The sequence below is a fragment of the Macaca mulatta genome, chromosome 15, assembly GCF_049350105.2.
Source record: "Macaca mulatta isolate MMU2019108-1 chromosome 15, T2T-MMU8v2.0, whole genome shotgun sequence".
Classification (NCBI taxonomy): domain Eukaryota; kingdom Metazoa; phylum Chordata; class Mammalia; order Primates; family Cercopithecidae; genus Macaca; species Macaca mulatta.
This window is the reverse complement of record NC_133420.1, coordinates 49,233,413-49,258,555: the sequence shown is the minus strand read 5'-3', so window position 1 is coordinate 49,258,555 and position 25,143 is coordinate 49,233,413. Positions and strand designations below refer to the sequence as shown.

General features: G+C 43.3%; 1 protein-coding gene across 2 annotated transcripts in view; it reads right to left on the bottom strand.

Annotated features, from left to right (window-relative positions):
- The window catches only part of FRRS1L (ferric chelate reductase 1 like), a 31,113-nt gene extending 10,397 nt beyond the window's left edge, over nucleotides 1–20,716 (bottom strand). Inside the window, 2 exon segments of one of the 2 annotated variants that reach the window (NM_001194376.2) lie at nucleotides 2,753–2,837; nucleotides 20,326–20,716. In NM_001194376.2, the coding sequence (NP_001181305.2) occupies nucleotides 2,753–2,837; nucleotides 20,326–20,716 (476 nt within the window). 2 annotated transcript variants of the gene reach the window in all.
- Between the last annotated feature and the right edge of the window lie 4,427 nt (nucleotides 20,717–25,143).

Below are 25,143 nucleotides of genomic sequence, written 5' to 3'. Positions count from 1 at the left end.
ATCACTGCTTCTACTTACTCAAAAGACATTAAGAGAGCATCTACTATGTATCAGGTGGGATGCTAAGCAATATTATTAAACACATTGGATTTTTGCTACCTGGAATCTTAAAAACACAGTTTCACTCTCTTAGGAGGAACCTTGGAGATGATCTGCCCCTCTTTATACCCAAGAACTGCTGTCGTGAGATGGGAAGGGGCTTGCCCAAGGTTGTATAGTGAAGTCAGCAGTTGCAACAGGACTTGAACCTGGGTCTCCAAACTCCCAGCCAGTGTTCTCTACATTATACTAATATTAGAGTCTTTTACATGTTAGTTACTACTGAATTATTTCTGAATCCCTTTTAATGGAGAAAGATTCTCCAAGTTAACCATTTAAATTGTTCGTTAATTAAATGTATACCAACTCTTTTTAACTTACAAATTTTCGTATAATCAAACTAACACAAATTTACAAATTCAATATAAATTAAACTGATAAACCAGGAACATTGAAATTCACAGCATTCTTGCAACAGATGATGGGGCTTTACTGAAAGTAAATTTCTGCTTATGTGCATGTGGTATCTGACTAGATCATACAGGGTCTTTGGAGTTGAGAGCATGTTCTTACTACTCTCTATAGCATGATGACTCAACTCTTCACTTTTATCTGCTTAAACTGCTGCAAAACCCTCATTTATGCAATACACCAAATGAATACCTCCATCTGGTACTCATGGACCATGAATGAATGCGATATATATTTATAACTTTTTTTTCTTTTTTTTTTGAGATAGAGTCTCACTCTGTTGCCCAGGCTGGAGTGCAGTGGCGGGATCTTGGCTCACTGCAGCCTCCACCTCTTGGGTTCAAGCAATTCTCCTGCCTAAGCCTCCCAACTAGTTGGGACTACAGGTGTGGGCCACCACACCTGGCTAATTTTTGTATTTTTAGTAGAGATGGGGTTTCACCATGTTGGTCAGGCTGATCTTGAACTCCTGACCTCAGGTGATCTACCTGCCTTGGCCTCCCAAAGTGCAGGGATGACAGACATGAGCCACTGCACTTGCTTTATTTATAAAATTTGCCTTTGTTCTGTTGGGCTACTTTCTGCTAATACAATTACAAATTCAGGCACTAAAACATACAATATAAGGTGATTATCCAGATAGTGAGATTATGCAGACATTCATGTTTTTTCAAGAGCACCACTCAAAGGAAAACACAAATTTAAATTTTCTTACAGAGGATGCGTGGATCCTTTCAGAATTGGCAAGCCCTGGTTTGGGGAACACTGTATTATGCCATTTGCAGAATGGTAGAAAGTTGAAGCGCCGGGCGCGGTGGCTCACGCCTGTAATCCCAGCACTTTGGGAGGCCGAGGCGGGCGGATCACAAGGTCAGGAGATCGAGACCACGGTGAAACCCCGTCTCTACTAAAAATACAAAAAATTAGCCGGGCGCGGTTGTGGGCGCCTGTAGTCCCAGCTACTCGGGAGGCTGAGGCAGGAGAATGGCGTGAATCCGGGAGGCGGAGCTTGCAGTGAGCCGAGATCGCGCCACTGCACTCCAGCCTGGGCGACAGAGCGAGACTCCGTCTCAAAAAAAAAAAAAAAAAAAAAAAAAAAAAAAAAGAAAGTTGAAGCAATGGGCGGGACAATCTAATCGCAGATGGAAGGTATCTAAAGGAACAGGGCATGGGGTGCTAAGTGTTGAGGAGGGGACAGGAATGTACTACTATATTGGCAGAGATACCTGAGCAGCCAGGAAGAGATATAGGATCAAGGCCACAGGGCACCGGGGTGAAAAAGATGAAAAGGAGCAAGGGAAGTTAAAAAAGGAGTAAATGGACAAGAAAACAAGTCACTTTGAAGCCAGTAGAGTACTAAAATTCCCTCCCTTCTCAAAACATCCCCCAGTCACCAGATTTATACATTGCTGACCATCTTCTTCAATAAGAATATTATTGGATATTTTTATGTATTCCTTAGAAATGGCCTTGTAATCCAAAGAAAGCTCAAAGCCCCATGTATTCAATTTTTCCTCCTTAGACCTCAAGTACTGAACAACAGCAAAACCAGAACCTTCAGTGCAGTGACCATCAGAACTTTGCCCCTGGCCAGCAAATTGCCCCGACCATCAAATTACTCAGGGGCAACTTGTTTTAGGAAGTAAAGGGTTCAAAGGAGGAGGCTTTCCCAAAGAAGCAGAGCTGTCTAGATGGGAGGCCCACTGTCCACACGACTGTTTTCTAGCCCAGTCTGTCATGTCGCGTGATACTACTAATAATCATGTAGAGACTCACCATGCCCGAGATAACAAGCTAGCAACAATGAATGCTTAATGACTAATTAGAATCACACAGATATCCATAGGTCATGACTATTTATTAAAAAAGGAATTGGGTATTAAACATGTTTATCATTGCCTGCCCTGCAATGTTATTCAGCCCCTGCTGAATAAGCACGGACACATTCTGCGTCACATGAGTCTTCTGCATATCAGCAATTGGTGAGTAGAAGACACCGGGAGCAATGGTGGTACAGCTACAGAAGAACCATGGAAGAATGGTCCGGGGCCCAGGACATACTAAAGTTAAAAGGCCTTTAAGACTGAAAAGCGGGATGGCCATTACGAAACTTCACAACCCTGCTGAGGTGATGAAGGAGCTCAGGTCCCCTGATCAGAAGGAACTGCATGCAATTTAAATACTACCCTGAGAAGTAAATCAGTCTTAGCCTTAAAGTTATCCAACCTGCGGTTCCACCAACCTAAAGCATCCCTTAGTTTTTCCACAGTCGTCCACTTTGATTTTGGCAAATGGATCCACAGGAGGAGCAGTAGGGAAGGGGTAACCTGGGCAGTGAGAATAAAGAAGGGTTAGAAAATCCAGTAACAACTGTTCCAATGAGAATTTTTAAAAATGTGTTGACTGTTTTTTCTCACACATATCGAGAAATGTTTGAAGACTCAGAAAACAGCTTTGATGAAGCCTAATCATCCCCTTCATGGGGGAGGGTGCAGGACACACACCTTTGGACCTAATCTTGTATGTGAACTGGGAGTAGGTGTGTCTTTTTCTCATTTTACAGGAGAGGAACCTGGGGCACTCAGAGAGGCACAATTTCATATAACCACGTGCTTACCGCTGTCCCCTGAGAGTTTGAGAATCATACTTTTAATACAATATACATGCTCTAAGAGAAAAAAGTTAACAATGATACATTTATATACTTGATAGTGGGGTTTTTCCATTTATTTATTTTTTTATTTTTGAGACAGAGTCTCGCTCTGTCGCCCAGGCTGGAGTGCAGTGGCGTAATCTCAGCTCGCTGCAACCTCCGCCTCCTGGGTTCAAGCCATTCTCCTGCCTTAGCCTCTGGAGTAGCTGGCACTACAGGCGTCCACCACGCCCGGCTAATTTTTTGTATTTTCAGTAGAGACGGGGTTTCACCATGTTAGCCAGGATGGTCTTGATCTCCTGACCTCGTGATCCGCCCACGTCGGCCTCCCAAAGTATCCATTTATATACTTGATAATAGGATTTTTCCATTCCATTTTTAACTTCCATTTTGCATTAAGCTGTAGGTAACATTTTCTTATGTCACTAAATTCTTTGTTTTTGTTTTTTGTTGTTTTTGAGACAGAGTCTCACTCTGTTGCCCAGGTTGGCGTGCAGTGGTGCGATCCTGGCTCACTGCAACCTCTGCCTCCCAGGTTCAAGCGATTCTCTTGCCTCAGCCTCTGGAGTAGCTGGGATTACAGGAACCTGCCATCACACCCGGCTGATTTTTGTATTTTTAATAGAGACAGGATTTCACCATATTGCCTAGGCTGGTCTCGAACTCCTAACCTCAAGTGATCCACCGTCCTGAGCCTCCCAAAGTGCTGGGGTTACAGGTGTGAGCCACCACACCCAGCTTGTCACTAAATTCTTTAAACACATCACTTCTAACAGTTGTCTTTCTTATATTACCATAATGCACCAAACCATACATTGAAGGGTAAGGCTGCATTATGCCTCCACTTTGTGAAAGAAATCTTTTCTCCTAGACTGTTTACTCCACGTACACAGGAACCATGTGTGACTTATCTTGTATTCTCTGCCCAGCATAGTGGCACTGGACACTGAATAAATGACTGTCAAATGAACAAATAAAATCACCCACAGACATTAGGAAATGTAAATCAGTACAAACTTTTAAGTTTTTTCTTTGGGATTTGTAACTTTTTTTTTTTTTAAGTGAGACTTTGCTAATTTTCTCTATTAGATTTATTATACTTTTAAAAAAGCCACCAGGTCACACTTTTCAGGCACACTTCTGTGCACTCTGAATAGTCCATTGTTACTATCCTAGATCTTGATCACATGATAAAGTACAATCCTAACTTTTTACCACCTAAGTAATTGGGTCAAATGCATTACTTTTTCTAGTTTTATGCTTATTTTATGCTAGGTCCTATATCTGCTTCAGTACCATAGACCAGGGGTCCCCAATCCCCAGGCCACTGACCAGTACCAGTCCATGGCCTGTTAGGAACTAGGCTGCACAGCAGGAGGTGAGTTGCAGGCAAGTAAGAGAAGCTTCACCTGTATTTACAGCCACTCCCCATGGCTTGCAAAACTGCCTGAGCTCCGCCTCCTCTCAGATCAGCAGTGGCATTAGATTCTCATAGGAGTGGGATCCCTATTGTGAACTGCACATGTGAGGGATCTAGGTTGTGCGCTTCTTATGATAATCTAATGCCTGATGATCTGTCACTGTCTCCCATCACCCCCAGATGGGACCGTCTAGTTGCAGGAAAACAAGCTCAGGGCTCCCACTGATTCTACATTATGGTGAGTTGTATAATTATTTCATTATATATTACAATGTCATAATAATAGAAATAAAGTGCGTGATAAAAGTAAGGTACTTGAATTATCCCAAAACCATCCCCTTGACCCAGTCCATGGAAAAATTGTCTTCCATTAAACCAGTCCCTGGTGTCAAAAAGGCTGGGGGCCGCTGCTATAGACTGAGTCCTGACTTGAATGAGTTTTGTTTTTCTCTGAATAGTTATTGAGCCACTACGAACCACTGTATGTTAAGCAGCTTCATATACCTTCTTCCTCTTACTTCTCACTACAATCCTGAGGCCATTTTTCTCAGAATATTTATCCAGGAATTCAACAATTGTTCACTTGCATGTTTTTGAAATTCTATAGTTCACGGACAATCTCTTTTAATGCTGCATCTGACTCAGGTTCCCCATCTTCTTCCATTTTCAAACATATCATCCTCACTACTTCCTGGCATCTAGAATAATACATCAGCATAAAACAGATTTCCAGCTCAATAAATACAAGTTATTATTACTACTGGATTATTATCACTTTTTTTTTTTTTTTTTTTTTTTTTAGACAGAGTCTTGCTCGGTCGCCCAGGCTGGAGTGCAATGGCACAATCTCAGCTCACTGCAACCTCTGCCTCCCGGGTTCAAGCAATTCTCCTGCCTCGGCCTCTTGAGTAGCTGGGATTACAGGCGCCCACCACCACGCCTGGCTAATTTTCGTATTTTCCATAGAGACGGGGTTTCACCACGTTGGACAGGCTGGTCTCGAACTGCTGACCTCGTGATCTGCCCACCTCAGCCTCCCTAAATGCTGGGATTACAGGTGTGAGCCACTGCACCTGGCCCTATTATCCCTATTAAATTTTGTAAACTGGCTTGAGAAGTAATAACCATTGGGTACAATTGTCTCTTTAAGAACAACAGGTTTCTAAACTCCAAATGAAAGCAAATTTTGGAACAAAGCTCACTTATAAATGTTCTGAACTAGTTTATTCATGTTGGCAAATAGCTTCTCAGGGCTTTTCTAGCACTAATTTTCTATTATCATATATGCTTCTAAAACTTGTAATAGGAACTTGTGTTCTGTCAAATGCACTTGGACATGCCTTTAATAACATTTTCCTCTTATATTGCAAACTTTTGAAAAATAAAGGATTTGGCCTTTGTCCCTGGTTTCTGGGAGAGAAACTCTAAATCCTTGGAATTTCCCAAGTAATGGGAGTGTTTTTGTTCTTCATGAGCCCCTTGGATCACACCTGAGTTAATGCCGAGCAATGAGATGACTCAGAATAGAGGCTGGTCACTGGAAAAACCATGTGATTAGAAGGTTGGGGCTTTGTGCTAGACCTACCTCTGGGGGGGTTGTGGGGCTGGAGATTGAGTTTAACCATGTGGCCAATGATTAAATCAATCATGCCAACATAGTGAGACCCCAATAAAAACTCTGGACACTGAAGCTCAGTGCAGCTTCCTGGTTGAACACATTGATGTGATGGGAGGGCAATGTGCTAATCCTACGAGGAGAAGGCATGGAAACTCTGCCTTTGGGAGCCCCTCAGACCTCACCCTATGTGTCTTTTCATTGACTGTTCCTGAGTTGTATCCTTTATAACAAAACTGTCATAGTACAAATAGCACTTTTTTTGCCTGAGTTCTGTGAAACATTCTAGCAAATAACAGAAGCTGAAGTGGGAAGCTTCTTCTATCTTGTGGGAAGACCCCACATCTATAGCCAGTTGGTCTGAGGTGTGGACAGTCTTATTGTGAACCATGCCCTTTCACTTGTGGGATCTGCACTAACTCTGGGTCATTAGTGTAGGAACTGAATTGCAGTACACCAGTGGGGAGTTGATATTGGAATATAAGCAGAGCAGAATTAGATTTTTTTCCTGAAATTAAATGATCTCTATTTGGTATAAAATAAGTTTGGACCATGTACCAATATTTAAGCTCTTGTCTCAGCTATAACCCAGCCTTCTATAGGCTGAGTACTCTGCAACCCACTTCTCCTTTGCCAGGTGCTTAGACTCTGCCAATAGCAAGCATTAGAGGAAGGCACATGGGGGGAAAGAGGACTGTTCCTTCCTGTGTGATTGCTGTTCCAATAAGCAAGTTCTCAGCAACTCTACTTCATCCTGGCAGTTGGTCTGAGTTCTCAGTTCGGTGCTAGGCTCCCACAACAAGCCTCATCCCATGCTGCTCCAAGGTATCAGCAGCAGCTGAGCACAGCCTCATTCTCAAAGGATGGGTCACAGCTCTGTAAGGCCCTGGTCTGGGACCTTTTTATAATCTCAAGCCCTTCTCTTTGCAACTCCAGCCCCAGGGGTGGTAACTTTCCTGAAGTTATTTTCTGTATGCTATCTTGGTACTTCCTTTTTGCTTCTCCAGTCCTGCAACTTCTTACTTAGACAATTCCCTGGGCTGGTCTTTTGTTTAAACAGTTAGTATGATTTCTATCTTTCTTACTGGACCTTGACTGATACAGACTAAATGGATTAACCTTTGAATACTGACACAATGTGTTTGCCAAAACTGTAGCTTATTAGTACTTATCTGAAGGCTAGAAAATAAAGACATTCAATAGGATCTATGTTTCACATGCATTACATAATCCTAATGGGAAATTATTTTAATTGTAGAATTCTAACTACCCTAGGTGCACAGAATTAAATTGATATTTCTTCATTTATGGAACACTAATTATCAGTCTATGCAAAGCCAATCCGAGATTTTTCTTTTTCTTTTTTTCTTTGAGATGGAGTCTTGCTCTGTTGCCCAGGCTGGAGTGCAGTGGCGTGATCTCAGCTCACTGCAAGCTCCGCCTCCCGGGTTCACGTCATTCTCCTGCCTCAGCCTCCCAAGTAGTTGGGACTACAGGTGCCCACCACCACGCCCAGCTAATTTTTTGCATTTTTAGTAGAGATGGGGTTTCACCGTGTTAGCCAGGATGGTCTTGATTTCCTGACCTGGTGATCTCCTGACCTGGTGATTCTCCTGACCTGGTGATTTGGCCTCCCAAAGTGCTGGGATTACAGGCGTGAGCCACCGTGCCCGGCGCCAATCTTAGATTTTTTCTCCAATCCATCACTAATTCCATTTTATTCCCCACCTTAGACACAAGATCCAGTGTATTTCATGCATATCCTTCTCCCAAGGATAGAAGTTTTAACAAAAAAATGAACACTCTGACACATACGTCTTAGAAAAGCAATATTTTACTATGATAAACTGAAAGGACACATTAGCAATAATGGATAACAGACAATTTGGTGGTAGGGGTAAGGTTTTCATCTCAGTATGTTCCATGTAGCATGGAATTCTCCCTGTCCAGGGTAAAGTCCTGCCAGGTTGCAGAAAGTTTTTCATATTCCCAAGATCATCATCCTGAAACTCTTGCATGATTACCTTACAAGATAATTACCAAATGGCCTTCAACAGATCCTGGATGTAAGGTTCAGGTTCCAGGCACAATTTCTCACTCTGCCAACAGCACCCCTGGCCATGTTGCCCACAGCTGCACTGCATTAGCCTGTTTATGGCCATGCACAAAGTCTGGAAATGCCCAAACAGAGCAGACCAGTGAGGGCCCACTGCAACTTACCGTTCACCTCTATGTTTATTTTTACATAGGTGTGCTCTTAATATTTCACTTGTATATGTTTTAATTTGCATAAATGACACTGTGCAGAACATCTCATTCTGTTTATTTTTTCCCTTTGGAAATCTAGCCACATATGTAAGACTGAATATTATTCAGTCATAAAAAATGAAGTACTGATGTATGTTACAACATGGACGTACCTTCATTATATAATCTCATTTACATGAAATGTCCAGGATAAGGTTGGGCGCAGTGACTCATGCCTGTAATCCCACCACTTTAGGAGGCTGAGGCAGGCAGATTACTTGAGGTCAGGAGTTTGAGACCAGCCTGGCCAACATGGCGAAACCCTGTCTCTACTAAAAATACAAAAAAAAAAAAAAAAAAAAAAAGCCGGGTGTAGTGGTACACACCTGTAGTTCCAGCTACTTGGGAGGCTGAGGAAGAATTGCTTGAATCTGGGAGGTGGAGGTTGCAGTGAGCTGAGATTGCACCACTGTATTCCAGCCTGGGCGACAGAGCAAGACTCCATCTCAACAACAACAACAACAACAAAAATGTCCAGGATGACAAATATTGAAACAGCAAGATTAGTGGTTGCCTCGAGCTGGGGTAGGGAGGAGGGGAACGAGGGACTGCAGAGTGATAGCTAAAGGGTATAGGGTTTCTTTTGGGGATGATGCAAATGTTCTAAAATTGATTGTGGTGACAAATGCACAACCCTGCGAATATACTAAAAAGTGCTGCATTGTACATTGTAAATGGGTGAATTGTGTGGTATGTGAGTTATATTTCAATAAAACTGTTGCAGAAAAAAAAGAAAAGAAAAGAAAACAATGGATGTCTTGCATCCCATTCCCTCCCTTCACATACCCAGCTCTGACTCAAGTGTCATGTACATGATTGATGGAATCAAAATCGTATCCAGAACTCAGGATTCCAGGTAATACTCTAGCCTCTGCATCAGGGGCTGGAACACTAGAGAGTCTGGGGTAGATGCAGAGAGAGTTCATCTATCTTACTCGTCAAATTTCTCCTTTTTAATTTCATATGTAGTTTATGTGTATTTTCACTCTTTCCCTTGATTAGTCATGCCAGAAATTTGTGTATCTTATGAGAGTTTTCAAACAGTCCACATTCAGTTGGGGGTCATCACTCTCATTTTCACATGTGTTTTCCATTACATTTATTCCCACCCAGATCTGTTATTTCCTTCCTTTTCGTTTCCATTTTGAATTAAATGCTTAGCTTACTTTTTTGTTGTTGTTTGTTTTGAGATGGAGTCTCACTCTGTTACCCAGGCTGGAGTGCAGCAGCGTGATCTCGGCTCACTACAACCTTTGCCTCCCAGGTTCAAGCGATTCTCCTGCCTCAGCCTCCTGAGTAGCTGAGAATACAGGCGCCCACCACCATGCCTGGCTAATTTTTTTGTGTTTTAGTGGAGACAGGGTTTCACGGTGTTAGCCAGGATGGTCTCGATCTCCTGACCGTGTGATCCACCTGCCTAGGCCTCCCAAAGTGCTGGGATTACAGGTGTGAGCCACTGCACCCAACCTTTTATTATTATTATTAATTAATTATTATTATTTTTTTTTTTGAGACAGGGTCTTGCTCTGTCACCCAGGCTGGAGTGCACTGGCGCAATGACGGCTCACTGCAATATCCGCCTCCTGGGCTCAGGTGATCCTCCTACCTCACCCTTCCAAGTTGCTGGGACCACAGGCATGAGCCACCACACCCAGCTAATTTTTTAAATTTTTTGTAGAGACAGGGTTTTGCCATGTTGCTCAGGCTGGTCTCAAACTCTCGGGCTCAAGCGATCCGCCCCTCTCAGCCTTCCAAAGTGCTGAGATTACAGTTGTAAGTCACCACACCAAGCCTCTAATCTTTCTTATTTTCTGATAAATGTATTCAAAACTATAAATTTCCCTCTAAGCTCTCTTTTAGATTCACACCAGATATTTTGACATGCAATGCTTAGATGGTCATTATATGCATATATCTTTTCTTTATGATCTTCTCCTTAACATATAGGTTAATATTGTTGTTTTTACTTACAGACATAGGTGATTTTTCCCCTTATACTTTTGTTAATTTCAAATTTTACGGCATTGGAATCAGAAGACATCTGTATGATGTAAACTGTAATTTGTTGACTTTCTTATATTCTGGTATATGGCTGATTTTAGTGGATTTATGTGCTCAAAAAGAGTATGATTTTGTGTTTGTGGATTTTACATATCTATTTAATTGAACTTATCATTCATATAATTGAAATTATATGATATATATCTATATATCTATTATATGATATATATCTATATCTTTTATTTTTATTTTTTGGAGACAGGGCCTCACTGTGTCACCCAGGCTAGAGTGCAGTGGCACAGTCATGGCTCATTGCAGCCTCAAATTCCTGGACTCAAGCCATCCTCTTGCCTCAGCACGCCAAGCAGCTGGGCCATAGGCAGGTGCCACCATGCCTGGCTAATTTTTTTTATTTTGTATAGAGAACATGTTGCCCAGGCTGGTCTCAAACTCCTAGTCTCAAAGCTATCCTCCCGCCTTGGTCTCCCTATATCTTTCATTTTAAAACTTTGTTTGATTTTTCAATACCAAGGGTGGTATGTCCAATTACAAATGTCGGTTTATATTTTGCTCCACACTATTTCCATCAGTTATTGCTTTTATTTGGACACGATACTGTTACAGGTAAACATCCCTGATTGGTTTCTTCTATCGGCATATGACATAATTTGCTCCTTATGTTTTATCTTCTATATTTTGTCCGATGTTACTGTCATCTTGGTTTTCTTATGGTTCATCTTTGCCTAAAATATCATTTTCCATTCCTTCAGAAATATTTTGTATAGTATTTACGCATTTATGTATGTGATCAAAACTCTTCTGTAATGTTCCTTTCTCATTGTGTACTTGACTGGTTTTGCTAATAAGGTTATGTTATCCTCATAAAACAAGCTGGAAACTATTCCTTCTTTGAGTGTCCCTTGAAATAATGTGTTTAAGATTAGCATCAGCTGTCACTTGAGTGTCTGGTAGAACTGAGCCTGGAGTTTTCTTGGTTGGAAGATGTTTTTAACTGATTCAATTTCTTTGATGGGTAAAAAATTATTTGGCTTTTCTAATTTTTCTTGAGTCAGTTTTTGGTAAGTTGCATTTTTTTCTAGGAATTTGTCCATTTAAATTTTCAAGTGTATTGGCATAAAGCTGTTCGCTGTATTTCTTATTAGCTTATCTGCTTTCACTTTTAGCGAGCTATAATTCACATACCGTAAAATTCACCTTTTTCAAGTATACAGATCGGTGTTTTTTAATGTATTCATAAGGTTATGCAACCATCACCACTATCTAATTCACAAACGCTTCCATGATTCCAAGAAGAATCCCTGTACCTGTTAGCAGTCACTCCCAATTCCCCCTCCTCTCAGTTCCTGGCAACCATGAATCTACTTTCTACCTCTATGGATTTGCTTATTCTGGACATTTTATATCAATGGAATCATACAGCATGTGGCCTTTTGTGTCTGGCTTCCTTCACTTAGCATAATATTTTCAAGGTTCATGGCAGCATGTATCAGAACTTCATTCCTTTTTCTGGCTAAATAATATTCCATTGTATGGATCAACCACATACATGTGTACATCCATTCATCAGTTTGATAGGCATTTGGGTTGTTTCCATTTTTTGGCTATTATGAATAGTGCTGCTATGGACAAGTTTTTGTGTGAACATATGTTTCCAGTTCCCTTGGAGTAGAACTGCTGCATCATATGGTAATTCTGTGTTTAACTTTTTGAGAAACTGCCAACCTATTTTCCAAAGTAGCTGCACCATTTCACATCCTTACCAACAATGTATGAGAGGTCCAATTTCTTCACATCCTTGCCAGGACTTGTTATTTTCCTTTAAAAAAAAATCACCATCCTAGTGGGTGTGAAGTGGTATCTCATTATGATTTGGATTTGCATTTCCTTAACAGTCAATGATGTTGGGCATCTTTTCATGCGCTTGTTGGCAATTTGTATGTCTTCTTTGGAAAAATGTCTTTTTAAAGCTTTTTTCTATTTTTAAATTGGATTATCCTTTTATTAAGTTGTAATAATCACAATTAGCTTTTAAATCTCTGCTATGTCTGAGGTTCTCCCTTTGTCATTCTTATTTTTTTCTTGATTAATTTTGCCAGATGGTTAACTTTATATGTCAATTTGGCTGGCCAAAGTGCCCAGATATGTGGTTTAAAGAACCTGAATATTTCTTTAAGGGTGTTTTAGGAGTGGATGAACATTTAAGTGGGTGGGCCAGGTGCGATGGCTCATGCCTATAATCCCAGCACTTTGGCCAAGGCGGGTGGATCACAAGGTCAGGGGTTCAAGACCAGCCTGACCAACATGGTGAAACCCTGTCTCTACTAAAAATACAAAAATTAGCCAGGTGTGGTGGGACCCACCTGTAATCCCAGCTACTCAGGAAGCTGAGGCAGGAGAATCGCTTGAACCCAAGAGGAGTAGGTTGCAGTGAGCCAAGATCGCACCATTGTACTCCAGCCTGGGTGACAGAGCGAGACTCCGCCTCAACAACAACAACAACCAAAAAAAAAAATTTAAGTAGGTGGACTCTGAGCAAAGTAGATTGCCCTCCATAACACAAGTTGGCCTCATCCAATCAGTCAAAGACCTGAAGAGAACAAAAAGAGTGACCTCCACCAAGCAATGTAGCAGCAGATGGCCTCCGGACTTGACTTGCAAACATCAGCTCATCTCTGGGTCTCCAGCCTGCCAACCAATCTTGCAGATTGTGGAACCTGGTAGCCTCCATAATCATGTGAACCAATTCCTTAAGATAAATCTGTCTACATAGATACATATCCTATCGGTTTTGTTTCTCTGGAAAACCCTGATTATACACTTATCTGTCTTATTAAGTTTTCAAAGAACCACTTTTGGCTTTGTGGATCCCCTTTACTGAATATTTGGTTTCTATTTCATTAATCCTGCTATATCTTTATTATTTCGTTATTTGTTTCCTTCTACTATCTTCAGATTTATTCCCTTCTTTCTCTCACTTCACAGTTTTCGGTCTTTCTTCTTTTCTTCTATCAGTTTAAATCCAACAGCCAACTGCCTCCAGGGGTTTCTCCCTGGATATTCCACAAGCAAATCAATTCCAGATGAGTTCCTCCACCTCCCAAAAGCTCTTGCTCCTATGTTTCTTATCTTAGTGGATAATCCCACTAGCCACCTACAGTCTCGCAATCCTGAAGCCTCAGTCCTAAGTTTCTCCCTTTCCCCAACCTGGCACATTTACTCAGTCATCACTTCCTGTTATTCCTTTTATTTATTTTGAGACAGGGTCTCACTCTCTCACCCAGACTGGAGTACAGTGGTGTGAACATGGCTCACGGTAGCCTCAACCTCCTGGGCTCAAGTGATCCTCCTGCCTCAGCCTCCCATGTAGCTGGGACCACAGGTGTGTGCCACCATGTCCAGTTAACTTTTTTATCTTTTTGTAGAGATGGGGTATCTCTTTGTTGCCCAAGGCTGATCGCAAACTCTGAGGCTCCTCTCGAAGTATTGGGATTACAGGCATGGACCACTGCACTTGACCACTTCTTTTTATTCCTACCTCAGAAACCAGAGCCTGACTTTTGTCTGTAGCTCTACCTCTTATCTGGTTCTCTGGCTTCTCTCTCACTCCTTCCGCCCTGCCGCCATCTTTTTGAAAAAGAAATCTTTTTTTTTTTTTTTTTTTGAGACAGTCTTGCTCTGTCGCCCAGGCTGGAGTGCCATGGCACGATCTTGGCTCATCACAACCTCTGCCTCCCAGGTTCAAGTGATTCTCCTGGTTCAGCCTCCTGAGTAGCTGGGATTACAGGCACCTGCCATCATGCCCAGCTAATTTTTGTATTTTTATAGATACAGGTTTCACCATGTTGGCCAGGTTGGTCTTGAACTCCTGACCTCAGGTGATCCGCCTGCCTCGGCTTTCCAAAGTGCTGGAATTACAGGCCACCTCACCTGGCCTGAAGCAGAAATCTAATGCTGTCATCCCACTGCTCCTCATAGTACTCCTCAACATTCCATCTCCCCTACACCTACCTGTCCTCCTTAGTCTTGAGACATATGTGTTGAACCACCCAGACACAGCCAGCTTTTCCCTCTTCCCTTCGCTCTGTCCATTCCCCCATTTTTCATCACTTAAATTGTTTTGGCTTGTTCCTTTCTCTCCATTTTCCATTTTGATGCTATTTTTTTCCCTCTAAAATAAAAACCTGAATGAGACTAAATAATATTGGCTTGGGGCTTTTCTAAAAAAGGGTGTATCAATTCTTCTCCTTCCATTTCTTTCCTTCTTCTGACATGGACTCTATAAGCTCTTTCAGTAACTTCTGTTTTGGAGAACAATTTGAGCCATTTTTTTTTCTCTCCCTCCTTTCCTCTCTATTATTTTATACTCCCTTCATTTATTCCTGAACCATGAGAGGTACTTATTTTCTTGGTTGATTTTTTAGGTTTTTAATCTGGCTTTGTGGTTTCCATTCTTGTCTAATTCAAGAAACTATCTTTTCCTTTTTTGCAATCCCTTGAGCCTGTTTTGCCATACTCTACTGAGTGGTTAATGGCTTCTGGTTTGCTATTTATTGCTTCTAATTAACTGCTTGGCTCACAGCCTTTAGGTATTAATTTAGTACTCGATTCCTTGAAGTTTAAGTTTTAATTGTCTGGCCACACCATTCAGTTTCATCCTAGAACTATTGCATCAGCCTCTTTCTGGATGGCCTCAATTTTTGTTCCTTCTCTTTTCAGGGTCGTATTATGAAGTAAAAATATCAAGGGGTTTTATAAGGTGTAAAGTTCCACACAGAAGTGAATTCAGTCTTCATGGTGGCACTCCACTGCTTAGGAAACTGTAGGCCCTAACTGTCTACCATATCAGTTCCGAACCCACCCTCTCAAGTTCACTCACAAAAATACCTAATTCTAGACTGGACGTGGTGGCTCACGCATGTAATCCCAGCACTTTGGGAGGCCAAGGCAGGCAGATCTCTTGAGGTCAGGAGTTCAAGATCAGCCTGGCCAACATGGTGAAAGCCTGTCTCTATTAAAAATACAAAAATTAGCCAGGTGTGATGGCACATGCCTGTAATCCCAGCTACCTGGGAGGCTAAGGGACGAGCATCATTTGAACCCAGGAGGTGGAGGTTGCAGTGAGCTGGGATCGCACTACTGCACTCCAGCCTGGACAACAGAGTGAGATTCTGTCTCAAAAACAAAAACAAAAAACCAATTCTACCTGTCCAATCCATGTCCTAGTGCAAGTCAACAGGGACCCTCCATTCCAGGTGGACAGGACACCTTAAACCACCTTGTCCATTAAGTCTATCAACAAATCCACAGAGTTCTCTCTACTTTCTAGCTGGGTGACTTTAGCCAAAATATTCAAACTTTCTGTGGGTCAGTTTCTTTATCTCTACAGTAGCAATAATAGTAGTATTTAATTCACAGTGTTGCTGTAAGGATTAAAATTAATATGGACAAAGTATCTTAAAGTAGTGCCTGCTGCATAGTAAGCACATATTAAAAGTTGCTCCAATTGGTATTATGATCAGGCTAGATTCATGAAGGATACAAAGATAAATTAGATGTAAATTGTTACCCTTAATGAACTTCCAGATTAGTAGAGTGGTAAGTAATATAACCACATACTGTCCATGGTAGATGGGGGAAGGATATAGGGAGACGATGAAACGTCTGCCCTTTGCCCCATGTTCTGTCATTTCTACCTCTCTAGCTCTTTCCCAAGAAAACCTGTGATCAGAACTCAATGGTCAGAAAATCCTTGATTGAGCCACATTTTACAAGTAGTCAGATGACTATGCCTTAAAGATAAGTGACCACAAATGATGTTCTGTCTTTTCCTTCTTAGGCAGGGTATGGCTCCAAGGGTCAGGCAGTTAACATCATCCATGTAGCTGGCTGGGTTAAGACTCAGGGTCTGCTTCTCAAACCTGGCCATCTTAGCAGCAGGGAGAAGCAAGCTTCATTTGTGACTTAACCCTTAGCCAACATCCAACTCAGTCTTGTTTGTTTGTTTTTCCCCAAAGAACCCTCAGAAATGAGCATTTGCCCATAATCAAATGGTAATCTGTTCCACATTCTATCACTGCTCTGAATATGTAGATTCCGGGTTAAGAACCTCAAGGGAACGAAGTATGAGTGGTAGGATTCAAGCACTAAGACCGTACCTGAACTCCTGACCATAGAGAGCAAAGAGGGTCATGGCAGACTGTGTGCTGTGGAAGCATATCTTTGCCTAGTGGGAGGAGAAAATCAGGGAAGGCTTCCTGAAAGAGGTGGCATTTGAGCTGAGACTGTAAGGATGAGTAGTATACGCTTAGACAGTGGGACCCTCAAAGAATTCTGAACACTAGCACAGTTAAACCAAAACACAACTTAAATTTTTAAAAATGACCACATTAGGGGGTGATCTTTTTTTGAGACAGCAAATTAGCCAGCATCCCGCCTCTGGATTTGAGGGCCTTGGGCAATCTGGATACTGGGGAAATAGTCTCTAGGTAGGGTAGGTAATGATCAGTAAGCTCTGTCTCAGTTTCAGTGGAATTTCCATTCCCACCTCCATTACTCAAATTCCTTTTTTCTGATTTTTGTACTCAGTTTCATGGCTATTTGAGACATAAGAAGGGGGTACCCTGCACAGAGGGAACAAGTAGCCCAGTCACTAGAAATGGACAACCTCAAGTGTATTGATAGAATAAGTCAAAGGCATTCCTTGCACTTCTTCACTTGCCACATCCTCCAAGGTCAGTCAGGTTCCCTCCTTCCTTCTCCACTGAATCTATCCTAGGAGAGTTCCACCTATAACCTCTCATCTCCTGAATCCATCGATAATTTTGAGTCTTCATGCTATCAGGCCTCTCCTTGGTAGGAAACAGGCTCTTTTCCTTTGCCTTCTGGGACACCCCTCTCTCCTGGTTCTTCTTCCCTCTCTCTGACAACCCCTCCTCAGCCCCCGCTTTTAAGGCAATGTCACTGTTTATTTCTAGGCATCTTGGGAAAGTCTCTATTCAGGACCCACAGGGCTGAAGCCCAGGCCCAGGGTAATCTAGCAGAGGCACTGCCTCTGATAGGCCCACACCACTTACATCCCAACTAGCACCCACCAGATGGTGGTAGAATATGTATGCAAAGAGGAAGTGAAACTGTCAGAGAGAAGAGGGTAGGAGAAGAACGGAGAGTAAAAGCTCAGGGTGAGGGAAGCGGAGATATGGTTATAAAAGGAAGTTGAGTCAGGGAGGAAATTTCAGATAAAGCAGTTGAATATTCATTCGGGGAACAGGTTGAATTTTTTTTTTTTTTTTTTTTTTTTTGAGACTGAGTCTCACTCTGTTGCCCAGGCTGGAGTCCAATGACACAATCTCAGCTCACTGCAACCTCCCCACCTCCTGGGTTCAAGTGATTTTCCTGCCTCAGCCTCCTGAGTAGCTGGAATTACAGGCATGCACCACCACGCCCGCCTGATTTTGTATTTTTAGTAGAGACGGGGTTTCACCATGTTGGCCAGGCTGGTCTCAAACTCCTGACCTCCTGATCCACCCACCTCAGCCTCCCAAAGTGCTGGGATTACAGGTGTGAACCACCGCGCCTGGCCTCATCACAGACTTTTGAGTGCAATGCCAACAGGTTAGAAGCAGGCTTCAGGAGGGTTAAACCAGTTTTATGTGCAGAATGGTGGGAGGGAGAAGCAGACACACTAGGGATTGGTACACACGTAGCAAAGCCCTGCTGCCTGCTCTGCAGTCACCTCATCTAAATGCCTTCCCTCTTCTGTGTCACTGAAGTCTTTCCTACTTCATAGCTTGACTCTATAAAGCTGTCCTTGATGGCTGTGGCCCACCTGATGTCCATGTTCATAAAACTTTCTGGACCATACAATGAACATATCATTCTCTCTGTAGAGAGACTCAAAGGACGTACAGAATCTGACCCTACCCTTCATTTGTTAGATGCATGAACCCAATCAGAATAGAAGCTCTCGCATACCACATTTCAGTCACCTGGCAGCACTAGGTTGTGTACAATGTAAAGATACACTAGATGCTTTCAGAAACAGATGGGCTTTGGGATATTTATTCTTTTCCAGAGTGACAGATTCTGCCACATGTCTCTCCAGCTAGAAGACTACATTTCTTAGCCTTCCTTGAAGCTAGGTCATTGTAACTTATGTTTTTGCCAAAGGAATGTGAACAGCAGTAATGTGGGCAGCCAGCCTAAAAGGTAACTACTTGCTCTGAACTTCTTTTTTTCTTTCTCTCAATCTTGAACAAGGACATGCAAGCAACCTGGCTTCTACTGTACAGATGAGGACAAAGCCTCAGGGGGATGGTAGAGCAACAAGATGGAAAGAACCCGGGTCCCAGAATGACCTTGTGGAACAGAGTCCTCCCACCAGCCCCAGACCAACCAGACTTTTATCAGAGAGAAAAATAAACTACCTTATTTAAACCACTATACGTAAAAATCTCTAATTCAGCAGTTAAGCCTCTAGTTAATACATTTCCCCAAATCCATTCTCTCCATCTTCTTTAATACAATAATTCTGATTTTTGAACTGGGCATATTATGTCTCAGCTAATAGGCTGTACTTTCCATCCTCCTTTGTACCTATGTGCAACCACATTATTAAGTTGTGGCCAAAGAAGTATAAAAATTGTTATATGAAACTTCTGAGTAATCCCCTTATAAAGTAGTCAGTGACCTTCTTCCTGCTTCATTTTTCCCACTGTCTGGAATGTGAATATAATGGCTGTAGCTCAAGCAGTTATTTTGAACCATGAAGTTACATGCTAAGAACTGTGAAGAACCAGAAGGGCAGGATCCAGGGGCCCTGGTGACCAAGGAGCCTCCACACCAGTTCTGGATTACCTATTTCTCAGTTTCTTTCCATAGAGAGAAACTTTTATCTTGTTGAAGCTATTAATGTTTGCTTGTTGTATGCAGCTGAACTTAATCCTAACAACAGAGACATCCACTAACAGATATGAGCTTCTGCGACTCAACACTTCACACCCCAGCTTGATTGTTGGATATCCTTCTTAGCAGAAGAAAAGGAAAATCACTACTTCCCAAAGTTGCTAAAGTAAGAGGCCAGTTTCCGTTCCTTCTGACCACCATCCGCTTGGCTTTTGTGCTCACTGAAGCAGCTCTACAGGGAGGCCCTTGGCTGACAAACTCCCAGTCCGTGGGCCCAGCAGGCCACAACAATGGTGGCTCACACTAGGGGACCATAACATATGTGGCATCATAAAAGAAGAGGGATGGGAGTGGGGAGGCTGATGTGACCCAGCTCTGATGGGTCAGTAAGCAAGAACAGAACGCTACGAGGTGGGCGCTGGTCACTGCAAATTTAGGTCAATACAGACAGGGAGGAAATAAGGCAACCTCTCTCTCTAGGTTGTGGTTTTTCTGCTTCCCCACAATTGCTCTGGCCAGATGGCGGCCTCCTCCCCTATAACCCAACCCCAGGCGGCAAAGGTGGAAGCCAGATCTAAGAACTGGGGGAGCTTAGACTCCGCACCCACCCCTATCCACAGTCTTGCAGAACTTGGGTGATCCCTCCCTCTCCCAGCCTCACTCTCCCCATCTGTAAAGCGGGCGGCAGGCATCGACAGCTCTTTGGGCCTTTCCTCCAAGCCGGCGAAGGTCTGGGCACTGCGCTCCCCATCCTGGCCTCGCCTCTGCCAGAGCTGCCTCCACGGACATCTTTTCCGACCCCCTCCCCCTCCCTCTCCCCTGCTCCTCGTTCCCCCATCCTCGGTCCCCCACCCCGGGTCTCCCCTCCCGCAACCCCTCGCCCTCCCGCAGCCTCACCCTCCTCCGACAGGTAGCGCAGGTCGTAGAACTCCCCCGCAAAGGTGCCGTAGGAGGAGTCGTGGCGCTGCACCGCCTCGTCGGCGCCCGTGTCCCCCCGCGCGCGGCCCCGGGGTCCCCGGCCCCCCGGGCCCGCACCGTCGTCCGCTGGGCTGGCTGCGCAGGCGGCGGGTCCCGTCAGCAACAGCAGGAGCAGCGGCGTCCAGACCCTCGGGTGCTGCCGGAGCGGCCGCGCCATCGCTGCGCACAGATCCCGCAGCCAGGCCGCTCGGGCCGCAGCTGGGGCGCCGCGGGCGCGGGCCGGGACTGAGCCGTCGCCGAGGCCACCAGCACGCGCCCGCGCAGCCGCGGAGCCTCCCGCACCCCCGCCTCCCTGTCTCGGTCTGCGCATCCTCGCTCCAGCCCCGCAGCCTCCCTCTTCCTCTTGGAACCCCCTCCTCCCCCCACCGGACTCTCCTTCCTAGCAGCTTCCCTTCTCCTGTCCTTCTTTCCATTCTCCCATCTCCCCGACTTCCCTCCACTCCGGCAGATTTGGCCCTTCTACCCCCTTGCTACTCGGGAGTGTGGTCCGCGGACCGGCAGCATCAGCATCACCTGGAAGCTTGTTAGCCTCACTAAGGCCCCATTCCAGACCCATGAAGCTGGATGTTCATTTCACCAAAATTCCCAGGACATCCCAATGCAAGTTCAATTTATGAAACACTCCTCCAGAGAGTTTACCCTGGACACACCTGGTCAGGGCTGCCTCCTCAACCTTGTGCCGGCGCTTTTTGGCTTACATAAAGCACTTCCTAGACCTGTTATTTCTTGGATCATCACAGAAGGAACTTGAAATTCCAACACCCCCACTATAGAGCTAGGTAAACTGAGGTGTTTAGAGACAGAGAAAAAACTGGAACCCAGATCTCCAGACTGGATTCACCTGCTTCCTCTCCAGGCTCTTGCGGTGTGTAAACAACAGAGGCTGGTGCCAGTAGGTAACCTGTCTCTCTTCAAAACTAGGCTTCTGGTTTACTCTATTTCCCTGCAGCAAGTACGCACAGGCCTTGGAAGGCCCATGTCTGAGGGCCATGCTGAATTGTTGATTTTTCTCAAATCCATTCCTGCTGCTTGCAATTCAGTTTTGGCTATTTACTCAGCCATCCGTTGATTCACACCAAGCATTTGCTTTATGCCAGGTCCCAGGGTTTTCTTCTGATGATGGTTGTTGGGGTGATATATTCGAATTGCTAAGCTGTTTGCCATTAGAGACGGGGACACAATTCCTTTCATGCTGGTGTTGCAGAGCCAGCATTTTAACCTGCTTTTCCTATTATTTTATTTTATTGCATAAACAAAATAATTATGGAGGCAGAAAAGCATAGAGGTAGCAAATGCAGACCTAGAAGTCAGACTGCCTGATCTCTTATGATTAGTCATCGACGTGATGCAATGAAGATTAGGCAAGATCATAGAGGTAAGGATCAATAGAGTTCAGTGCTATAAGCGGCATGCACACTTGTACACAATATTATGAAATGTTAACATTGAAAAGGAAACTAGTGATCTTAACCCTTTATGGCCTGGTTGACTGAGAGATAAGGGTAGTGCTGGTGAAATAGGGGACACATGATGGGTGACTTAGAGGTCACGTATTTTCTATTAAGTATCAGCTAACAGTGGGCTGTCCAACTGGAGTTTAAACATGTTAATCCTGATGGCTGAATTGAGGTGTAATTCATGAAAACCTTGGGCTTCACTAGGTCCCCCAACATAGTAGTTGTCACAAAAAATAGATCAGATTTATTTGAAAACGGTAAGATGAACTATGATTACTTGAAAAAATCAAGAGACTTCTTCCCAAAAAGCATAGCTTGGCAATGCATAACATTCTAAAAAAGCTAATCCAACAGATTGAAAATCTGTTAAAGTGTGGTCCTTCAAAAAAAAAAATTGAAATTTCTTTCTGTTCTTCTCTCTCTGTTCACCAGGGAAGGTACGGTCAATTTAAAATGGACCAAGGTTTAGCCAAAAAAAGAAAGCATTAGACTTTGATTTCAGTGTAGATTCTCTGGTTTGGGAATACAAGCTTTTACCTTTTACTTTTCTTTTTATTCCCTTCATTTCGGTTACTGAAATTAATAATGGTGCACAAATAGAAGGCAAATGAAAACCAGGCCATTCTTCTCCTCGTAAATTAATCTGATATAAAAACACGTGGGCAGCCGGGCATGGTGACTGATGCCTGTAATCCCAGCACTTTGGGAGACCAAGGCGGGCGGATCACAAGGTCAGAAGATTGAGACCATCCTGGCTAACTTGGCAAAACCCCGTCTCTACTAAAAATACAAAAAATTAGCCGGGCATGGTGGTGGGCGCCTGTAGTCCCAGCTACACGGGAGGCTGAGGCAGGAGAATGGCGTGAACCCGGAAGGTGGAGATTGCAGTGAGCTGAGACCCCCCCAAAAAACAAAAACAAAAACAAAAAAACCCGTGGGCTTTCTATATTGCTTTCATGGGGGAATTTTGGGGACAGTTTGCAACTACAGCCTAAAATGAAGTTTGCAGGTAATCTGTAGATTTCAGTTCTCTCTCTACTCATGTAGACTCACAGGGGGCCACAGATAGGCTTCAGGGGTGATATGAGGACCTTATGAAAGTGCTGGAATAATGCTGTGATGTATGGGTTTTTCTAGGGAGAAAACCCATAGTTTTTTTTTATGAATTATTTTTTCCATGTTCAAAGTTTTTTTTTTTTTTTTTATGTACTTTAAGTTCTGGGATACATGTGCAAAACGTACAGGTTTGTTATGTGTGCCATGGTGGTTTGCTGCACCTATCAACCCATCATCCAGGTTTTAAGCCCTGCATACATTAGGTATTTGTCCTAATGCTCTCCCCCCTTGCCTCCCACCCCACAACAGGCCTCGGTGTGTGATGTTCCCCTCCCTGTGTCCATGTGTTCTCACTGCTCAACTCCCACTTATGAGTGAGAACATGCGGTATTTGGGAAAACCTATAGCTTTTATGGATCATTCAAAGCCTTATGCTTTCTCAGTGCCTAGCAACCTATTCGGCCGCTTCCATTTCATGAGATTCTTTCCCATTAACTCAAATTGCTTTTGGGGATTTTCTTACTCTGTGTGTTTTCTGACAAGATTTACGCCCTGGAAAGACTGGAGGCAGACCTGTTCCAACCCTAAGCACATGCTCCTCTCTTAGTTACATCCTAGGTTTGCAGAGACCCTCTGTTCCCCACCAATGTGACTCTACTGGACAGCTAAGAAATATTGTAGTTTCCTCGACTGTGCACATTTTCTGGGGAGGAACTTTGCCTGAACGTTCTGAGACCACTGGCTGCACAAGAGCTGGCCATTCAAACAAAAACTTAGAGATGAACCAGATTTAAATTCATTTTCATCTTAAAAACAGCACCTTTATTTTCTCTCCACCTCAAAGCCGTTTCTCTGAAACAACCTTTTTTGTGATTAAAAACTCCCACAAATCAGTGCTGCATCTTGGTATCTGATGAGTAACTGATTTGCCCAGGCTTCTGACTGTTTAGTATATATAATTTTTTACTTTGGGTTTGTAAGAAATAAAAGCTGATTGTGGCAGTTCCTTAGAAAGTTAAACATGGAGTTTCCATATGACCCAGCAATTCCAAGAGAATTTAAAATAGATGTTCACGCAAAAACTTGTACACAAATGTTCATAACAATATTATTATTATTATTATTATTTTCTGAGATGGAGTTTCACTCTTGTTGCCCAGGCTGGAGTGCAACGGCACAATCTTGGCTCACCACAACCTCTGCCTCCTGGGCTCAAGCGTTTCTCCTGCCTCAGCCTCCCTAGTGGCTGGCATTACAGGCATGTGCCACCACGCCTGGGTAATTTTGTATTTTTAGTAGAGATGGGCTTTTTCCATGTTGGTCAGGCTGGCCTCGAACTCCTGACCTCAGGTGATCTGCCCGCCTCGGCCTCCCAAAGTGCTGGGATTACAGGTGTGAACCGCCGCGCCCAGCCTAACAATATTATTCATAATAGCCAAAAAGCAGAAGCAACCCAAATATCTATCAACTGATGCAACTGATGACTGGATAAGCCAAATACGGTATATCCATATAATAACACATTATTCAGCCATAAAAAAGAGTGCAGTTCTGATACATGCTACAACATGGATGAATCTTGAAGACACTATGTTAGTGAAAGAAGCCAATCACAAGACTATACATTGTTTGATTTTGTTTATATGAAATTTCCAGAAGAAGCAAATTCATAGACAGAAAGTAGATTAGTGGTTGCCAGGTGATGCTGGGGGTCAGAATCAGTAGTGACTGCTAACAGATACAGGATTCCTTTTGGCATGATGGAAATGTTCTGGAGTGAGATAGTGGTATGGTCTGCACACATTGTGAATGCATTAGAAACCACTGAATTGTATGCTTTAACATGGTTATAGTGATGAATTTTGAGTTTTTAAAACTGTAATTTCTGAGATGGTGAAAGGTAAATATGATATCAGAATATTCCTCTGCTATATTCCTGGGGAATATAAAATTCTGGGTACATGCAAGTGGGATCTTCTGAATGCCCTAGGATCTCAAACTCTTCAAACATAGAATTTCCTATGCAGTCTACAACCCATAAAGCTGTGGGTTGCAGGTTTCCCAGACCCCTTGCAGTAACGTTCCACGCCCACTGGGAATCTGCAGCCTACAGTTTGGAGCCCTAGCTCTGGAATGACTATGTCAGTAAGCTGATTGTTTCCCCCTGGACATAAGGTGTGTGTTGTGTGCCCATATGGTGCTGTTGTTTGGGTTTAAAATATAT